This window comes from Crocuta crocuta, unplaced genomic scaffold (genome assembly GCF_008692635.1).
Source record: "Crocuta crocuta isolate KB4526 unplaced genomic scaffold, BGI_CrCroc_1.0 scaffold53, whole genome shotgun sequence".
In the NCBI taxonomy this organism is placed as follows: Eukaryota; Metazoa; Chordata; class Mammalia; order Carnivora; family Hyaenidae; genus Crocuta; species Crocuta crocuta.
Window position 1 is genome coordinate 2,826,954 of NW_027529432.1, and position 7,568 is coordinate 2,834,521.

At 58.8% G+C, this 7,568-nt stretch overlaps 2 protein-coding genes across 2 annotated transcripts; one reads left to right on the plus strand and one right to left on the minus strand.

Annotated features, from left to right (window-relative positions):
* The first annotated feature begins 6 nt into the window (after nt 1–6).
* CCDC85B (coiled-coil domain containing 85B) lies at nt 7–820 on the plus strand. The gene has a single exon (XM_077759812.1). The coding sequence runs from the start codon at nt 15–17 to the stop codon at nt 576–578; it is 564 nt and encodes a 187-aa protein (XP_077615938.1). The 5' UTR covers nt 7–14; the 3' UTR covers nt 579–820.
* Nucleotides 821–1,452: 632 nt separating this feature from the next.
* FOSL1 (FOS like 1, AP-1 transcription factor subunit) lies at nt 1,453–7,511 on the minus strand. Its single transcript, XM_077759811.1, has 4 exons — nt 7,374–7,511; nt 5,142–5,342; nt 2,928–3,035; nt 1,453–2,511 (listed from the first exon to the last, which is right to left on the minus strand). The coding sequence occupies exons 1-4, from the start codon at nt 7,461–7,463 to the stop codon at nt 2,092–2,094; spliced, it is 819 nt and encodes a 272-aa protein (XP_077615937.1). The 5' UTR covers nt 7,464–7,511; the 3' UTR covers nt 1,453–2,091.
* Between the last annotated feature and the right edge of the window lie 57 nt (nt 7,512–7,568).

Here is a 7,568-nt window from a genome sequence, read left to right on the forward strand (position 1 = left end):
TGACGGACGAGGAGATGGCGGCGCTGGGCAAGGAGGAGCTGGTGCGGCGCCTGCGACGGGAGGAGGCGGCGCGCCTGGCGGCTCTGGTGCAGCGCGGCCGCCTCATGCAGGAGGTGAATCGGCAGCTGCAGGGTCACCTGGGCGAGATCCGCGAGCTCAAGCAGCTCAACCGGCGCTTACAGGCCGAGAACCGCGAGCTGCGCGACCTCTGCTGCTTCCTGGACTCGGAGCGCCAGCGCGGGCGGCGCGCCGCGCGCCAGTGGCAGCTCTTCGGGACCCAAGCATCCCGAGCGGTGCGCGAAGACTTGGGCGGTTGTTGGCAGAAGCTGGCCGAGCTGGAGGGCCGCCAGGAGGAGCTGCTGCGGGAGAACCTGGCGCTGAAGGAGCTCTGCCTGGCTCTGGGCGAGGAGTGGGGCCCCCGGGGCGGCCCCGGCGGCGCGGGGGGCTCAAGCGCCGGGCCGACACCCGAGCTCGCCTTGCCCCCCTGCGGGCCCCGCGACCTGGGCGATGGAAGCTCCAGCACGGGCAGCGTGGGGAGTCCCGATCAGTTGCCCCTGGCCTGCTCCCCAGATGACTGAGGGCTCAGCTTCCTTCTCGTCGACGCCCGACCAGATTGCTTCCCAAACGCGGGGACTGCGGTGGAGCTCGGGACCTGGATGCCGTCCCCCCTCGCACGACGGGCCGCTGGCACGGATTTGGAGACTCTGGCACTGAGGAGGGCCCCTTGCTCTCGCTGGTGTGGCAGCCGGGGGACTGGATGCTGGAGCGGAGGGACTTGCCGGGGACGGGGTGGGGGCTAATAAACTGGAACGGAAGCAGAGCCCGTGGCCTGGGCAGCGTCTCTTTGGGACTCGCCGGGGTGGGGACGAGGGCGGGGACGTTGAGACAGGGTACCATTCCCATCCGGAGGGGCTGCAGAACTAACGTGGCCGACCCTCGCTACCTCAAGCCTGGGACGGGATGTGGGACCGTGGTAAGCCACTGGCTCCCCCCCACCCCCAACCCCCCGTCAGGTCTCGGAACAGACCGTGATCTCGCCCCTGAAGTGGCTCCAGCTCCCTTCCCGGCTCCTTCCTGTTCAAGACAATGGGGCAGGAAGCAGGTGTTGGGGGCCTAGAACCCATTGAGCGACCTCCCCTGAGTCTGGAAGGGGCATAAGAGCGCCCTCCTGTGGCACACGCAGGAGCGCTGTGGGCCCGCATCCGGAGGAAGACGATAATCCTTTTGGCTGGCACCCAACAGCACTCTCTATTCCTGCTCTCAGTTCTGGAGATGAGGCAGAACAGATGTAACCTCATTTGTCAGATAAGACCGTTGAGGTCTAGAAATATCAAATACTTTGTCGGAAGTCATGCAGTAAGTCCGTGGAGCTGGGACAGGAGCCTAGGGCTTCCGATTTCAAATATTCTCCCTTTAGCCTCTGGGTTCAATGAGACCAGGCCAGAGCTTCGAGCCTTTTATTCCATGTTTGGCAGGTTCGTATAAAAATACTCTCTGTAGGAAAATAAATAGCAGCTGCCTTCGTTGTGGAGGCTTGGATTCCCCGGAGCTAAAGTCTTCTCAGAGCTGGGGGCTGCAGGTCAGCTCATCACAGAAGCCTCTGACACCCTCCTGCCATTCAGGAGGGGCCAGCAGAATGCCCTGGTTCAACTACTTGGTGCTGCCGGCAGTGTGGAGCTAGGGAGTTAGTGTTCTAGGCTGGTAGAGTATCACCTGTCAGAGTAGGATTGGGTGGATCACAGAAGACGGTGATGAAGACTATAGGCCTGGTCTGGAGGGAGTTAGGGCTCTAGAGGACCTCTGGGGAGTTACAAAGTCCTTTGGGGTCCCAGGAGTTCTCTCGAACAGATAGGAAATCTTTTGTCTCTGATTTAGTGCAAACGGCTAGAGAAGCCAGCTCTGGAAAAACAGTGGGCAGCTTTGGTGCCCCAAGCTGGCTCTACTAGGAAGCAAAATATGCTCAGTTTCTTCTGGAGGGATGGAGAAGAAACTGCTGGGGTTGGGCACGGGATACGGTCCAGACCAGCTGGACCAGTGGGTGGGAAGACATTGGCCAGGGCGGCACCCGTGGGTAGGGGGCGCTAGTTTGTCTCATAAGGCAAGGAGGGTGGGAGAGCCCAGAGGGTCAGAGGATGGGTCCCCACTGCTGCTGCTACTCCTGCGATGGGCTGAGGCACAGGGTTCAGGGGTGCTGGGATAAGTGAAGACCGGGCTGGGGGTGAAAGGAGTCAGGGAGGGTGTGGTCATGAGCGTGGGGGTGTGCAATGCTTCAGGTTCAAGCACAGGCCCCGAGGAAAGAGAGATACATGGTACAGGGCGGGAGGGGGCCGGTGGGCTGCCGGTGCCGCTGGTGCCGCCTGTGTCGCCAGTGTCCCTCTCCGTGGCCCCCTCCGGGATTTTGCAGATGGGACGGTGGGCTTCAAGCACCAGCTCCAGACGCTCCTTCTGCTTCTGCAGCTCCTCAATCTCTCGCTGCAGACCAGATTTCTCGTCCTCCAGTTTGTCAGTCTCCTGCAAAGGGTTGGGAGAGGAGTTCTAAGAGGAAGGCGGAATATCGCGTAGCCTCCGGGAGGTGGTGGTAATTGGGGCGTAACAGGGGTGGGTCCCCAGCGAGTCTGGACTACAACTCCCATGAGCCCTTGGTAGAAAACCGGCACGACTCCCAGCAGGCCGGGGAGCATTTTAGGAGCTCGAAGGCCGAACCCTTAGCTCTGACGCTCTGCTGGAGTGAGAAGGGCTGTAGCTACTTTTTAATCGCTTTTTCCTCATTGTTTTTTTTCCCGAAGGACTGCACCTCCGACGGGGTGCTGGGGGGAGGGGACTTCATATACCGGCGCCCCTGGGGCCCGGCAGGCTCCGGGGAGCCGCGCCCCTCGGAGGTTCGGTGGGCCCGGGCCTGGCCACCCTCCGCACCAGCCAGGGCTCACCGCCTGCAGGAAGTCGGTCAGTTCCTTCCTCCGGTTCCTGCACTTGGCCGCGGCCAGCTTGTTCCTCTCGCGCCTCACTCGACGGCGCTCCTCCTCCTCCGGGCTAATCTGGGGGTGGGATAGAAGGGTCAGATCAGCGAGGTAGACCCTGGGCCACTGCTTTGCCCGGCACTTGGCCTCGTGAGGTGGCCCAGTGCTGGGACCCTAGCGGGAGGACATAGCAGCGCGGGGCACCCCCAGCCTGCGCTTCAGGGACCACTGCGCCGCGACTGGTTCCCCGCATTCACGCTTTAGTAAGACTGAATTAATCACACTTCCTCCTCACACCCAGCTTTTGGCTCTCAGAATTCTCCCCCGACGTGCGCGCGCGCGCGCACACTCACTCACTCACTCCATCTCTCAGGACTCCACTGAGATACCCCCGCCTCCAGGAAGCCTTCTCTCATTCCCTAGCCAGAAGTGGCTTTTCTTTCTCTGAGCTCCTGGGATCCAGCCGCTCTTTTTCGAATGACCCTCATCCTTTTCAGTCTCTTGATAACCAAGGGTTCCCTTCCCCAGGGGCTGTAAGCAGTAGGAGGGACTAATGAGTGTTGCAGCTGAGTAAATTGTTATTTATTGGGAGCCTCTTCCATGCAAGCTAAGAGCTTTACACAGATTCTTAACCCAATTTTCCGTGTAAGGAACTAAAGCCCGGAGAGGATGAATAAGCCGTTTATGGTCCCAGAGCAGAAATTAAAATCCACTCACTTTAGTCAACATGGAGAGGCCCACTGATGGAGACCACCTCCCCCAAAAGGGGAGCTCACGGCCCCAGTCTAGGAGTACCCACCTAGGACAGGGCTGAAGGAGGGAAGTCCAGCAGCCTACCTCTGGGGCTCACAGCATGGTCTTCTCCAGTTGGTCACAAAGGGCAACCAGGCTGTTTCTGGGAAAGCCACCCCTGTCTAATTGCACATCTTTCCCAAGATCCTGACCTCTCTCATCTTCTAGCCTGCTGCCAGGGCAAGCTCTTTAATGTACGAGACTCACTCCACTACAGTCTCACATGCCAAAATGCCCCAGGGAGAGGAAAGAGAAGCCACTCCCTTAAAAGACCCTCTTTCTCTGGGGGCGCTTGGATGACTCATTGAGTTAAGCATCCAGCTTTGGCCCAGGTCATGATCTCACGGTTCGTGAGTTTAAGCCCTGCATTGGGCTCTGTGCTGTCAGCACGGAGCCTCACCCCTCTCTCTGCTCCTTACTCTACTCACTCTCCAAAAATAATAAATAAAAATAAATAAATAAACAAACCCTCTAGCTCTTATTTATTTTGATAAAGACTTTTTTTAATGTTTTATTTATTTCTGAGAGAGAGAGAGAGACACAGCATGAGCAGGGATGGGTCAGAGAGAGAGGGAGATACAGAATCCGAAACAGGCTCCAGGCTCTGAGCTGGCAGTCAGCACAGAGCCCAACACAGGGCTCGAACCCACGAACCGTGAGATCATGACCTGAGCCGAAGTCGGAGGCTTAATCGGCTGAGCCACCCAGGCGCCCCTGATACAGACTTTCTTAGCAGCATAAAGGCAGGAACCCTGGTTGGAGAGCTGAGAGTTCCCAGCTCACTCTGCTTTGAGACTCTGTTAGCTCTGGATGAGACAGTGTGGCTTGATGGTTAGGATCTGACTCAAGAATTGAAAAGACCTGTCTCATTTCTCACTTGTGGGATTTGGGGCAAGTGACTACCTCTGTGTGCCTTCATTTCCCCAGCTATAAAATGGAGAAAACCAAAATGCATTCCCCAGAGGCTTTTTGTAAGGATTAATAGGATAGGGAAACTTAAACCCAGAGAGGAGCTGTAGGGAACCCTCTCTTTCCATTCTCTCCCCAGCCACATTGACACATTAGCTCAGCCTCTCCACATATGTCAGAAGGTGGAGCCCCTCTACTGTCCACACACCTTTCCACCTGTACGCCTCACACATTCTCACCTCCGCCTCTCTTCATGTTCCTGCCTTCCTCTCTTCCTCTTCATCTCTATCCTTGCAAATTCAACCCATCCTTCTACCCTAACAGACATCCAGTTCCAGAAAGCTTTCCCCGATCTAGCGGTGACCTCTTTGCCCTCTGCTGGATCACCCCTTCCTAAGCCTGTGTTCTTTTAAGGAAGAACTTGTCCTCTGCACTTCAGCCCCCTGTAAGCATCAGAACGAGCGCAGTGCCTCTGCTACTTACCTGTTCGCAGGGCCGGCGACGTACCCCTGGAGGTGGCCCTAGGGCCCTGATGACTCCCGGCCGGGGCTGGGGGGGGCTGTACTGGGGGTAGGCCAGAGGCCTGGGGTAGCTGCTGCTGGGTCCCAGAAAGTGAGGCTGTACCATCCACTGCAGCTCCTGGCTGCCACTCACAGCGTTGATGCTTGGTATGAGGTGGAACTTCTGAGGGATAAGAAATGAGGGGCCACGGATAAGGTCTCTGTGGATCGAGGGGCTTCCACTGGACAGAAGCCACACTGCCATCTACCCTCAATGCAGCTGCTGGTTCGGAGAGCCCAGAAAGAGCACAACTTGGCAGTCAGAGGGACTAACTTGGTGACAAATCCCTGCTCGTGAGCTGTGTGACTTTGGGCAGGTCTCATAACCTTGCTGTGCCTTCGTTTCCCCATCAGAACTAATGCTTACAATAAAGTATGAATTCCAGGCACTGTCCCAACCACTTTACAAATACTGACTCATAATTTGCACAACAGTGTCTTCATTTTCAGACAGGAAAACAGTAGTGTATAGACACACAGCCAGTAAGTAGGAAGTGGAGTTTGGGCCCAGGGCTCGTAACTACTCCCGTACTCTGCCTGGGTCTCATCTGCACAAAGGGGATAATTCCAGCTCCTATCTCCAAGGGTGTCTGTGAGAATCAGGTGAAAAAGAGTGTGTGTGACAGAGCCTGGTGAGCGGCAGGCGCCCAATGCACAGGGGCTGCGGTGGGCAAGAACCGCTACCTTGGGTTTACGCTGGCCCAGTTAGCTGTTAGCTCAGCCACGTACTGGCCATGACTCCGCGCAAGTTATTTAACTTCAACGTGCATCACTTTCCTAGTTTTTAAATATTGTTCGAGGTGAGGATTATGGCATCTCACTGATGCTAAGAAATGCCCCTTAGTGGCTCTGAAATCAGAGTTGGATTGGCAACTTCAGAAAAAATTTAGTGGCACAAAATAATGATGGGCTTTTAAACCAATGAATTCTTAGATTCTGTGAAATAGGTAAATGAGGTAGAAGCGGCCGTCCAGGCTGCACTGTACGTGCTCCCTCTGTTAGCTGCCAAGATTTTCTTTCAGCCAGAAATCTGAGAAAGGGGTTGAGATGGGGGTTCGGTGTTCCGGGAAGAGTCTGGGTTCAAGCCCTGGGGCTGGGCCCTGGGCGTGGGCGCCCAGTCCTCCGGGAAGCGCGCCACAAGCCCAGGCAAGTCCAGACAGCGGTGTCCCCGGCCCAGCGCTGCGGGCCCGGTGGCCCAGTGACCCCAGTTCCGGGACCGAGGTACCGCCGGCGGCGTCTCCCGCGCCCGAGGTTGTCCGGGCCGGGGCCGCTGCGGGCCAGGAAGGGAGGGGCGCCCCGGGTGAGTCAGCCACCGTGACTCGGCCGCTGTGACTCGGCGGAACGGACGCCGAGCGACACGTGCGCGCTGCCCGCCGACAGGAAATGGGCACCTGCAGCCACCCATGTCCCCCCAGCCCGCAGCGGGCGCCGCTGGGTGCCGGGAGTCGGGGGCGCGCGAGCTGTCCGCTGTATGACCCCGCGCACGTCCGGGCGTCTCGCAGTCTCCATCGGCTCCAGCTTGTAAAGGGGTCAAGAACCACTCTCCCGGAGCCCACCAGGCTCCACTGCGCCAAGAAGGGGATAGGGACTTGGCGACGGGGTAGAGAGGGACGGACGAACCGACAGACACACAGGCGGTCGCAGACAGTGCTGAGGATTCCGTCTGTCGGAGCTGGCCTGCCGATGGATCCCGCCTCCCTCCTGTGTGGGGACATCTCGGCCTCAGCCCAGACTCCGGATCCCAGGAATTTAGTGCGAGATGGATCGGCCCCTCTGATCCAGTCCGAGGTGGGACTAATCCCGGACTGAGGGGCGCCCTTCTGGCGCAGACAGCAGAGAAACATTAAGCGTGGACGGGAGGAAAGATAGAAGGTAACAGACACGGAGGGACAGACAGCAGACAGCGGAGGAAAAGGGGTGAGCGACACAGGGGGCGTTCGCAGATCTTTGTCGCGCCCGCCGCGCGCGTTCCCCTGGGCTGCGGGGGAAAGGGGCCTCCAGACCGCGGAGAAAGCGCAGCATCCGCGGCCGCAGCCACGGCCCCAGCTCCGGTCCCTGCTCCCGGTCCCGGTCCCAGTCCCCGAGCGTGCAGGAGCCCATCGCAGCGGCCCAGGCGCCGTCCACCCGCGAACCCCGAGCGTCGGGTCCCTCTCACCTGCTGGCCTGAAGCGGGGGGCTGCGCCGGGCCGCCGTACGCACCGCCCGCCCCGGAGCTCGGTCCGGGCTCCCCAAAGTCTCGGAACATGCCCTGGCTGGCTGCTCTGTGGGGTCCGTCCGCGTCGGCGGCTTCGGTTCTGACTCACTTGCTCCTCGCGGAGTCTTTTCTTCTATGAATGAAAAGGTCTTGGGA

What these genes read in the sequence shown, in the direction of transcription:
- FOSL1 (XM_077759811.1), bottom strand. Translation starts at nt 7,463, where the DNA reads ATGTTCCGAGACTTTGGGGAGCCCGGACCGAGCTCCGGGGCGGGCGGT. An exon ending in GTCGCCGGCCCTGCGAACAG is followed by an intron (nt 3,036 to 5,141) that starts GTAAGTAGCAGA and finishes TCCCACCCCCAG; the next exon opens with ATTAGCCCGGAGGAGGAGGA. An exon ending in TGACCGACTTCCTGCAGGCG is followed by an intron (nt 2,512 to 2,927) that starts GTGAGCCCTGGC and finishes AACCCTTTGCAG; the next exon opens with GAGACTGACAAACTGGAGGA.
- CCDC85B (XM_077759812.1), top strand. Translation starts at nt 15, where the DNA reads ATGGCGGCGCTGGGCAAGGAGGAGCTGGTGCGGCGCCTGCGACGGGAG.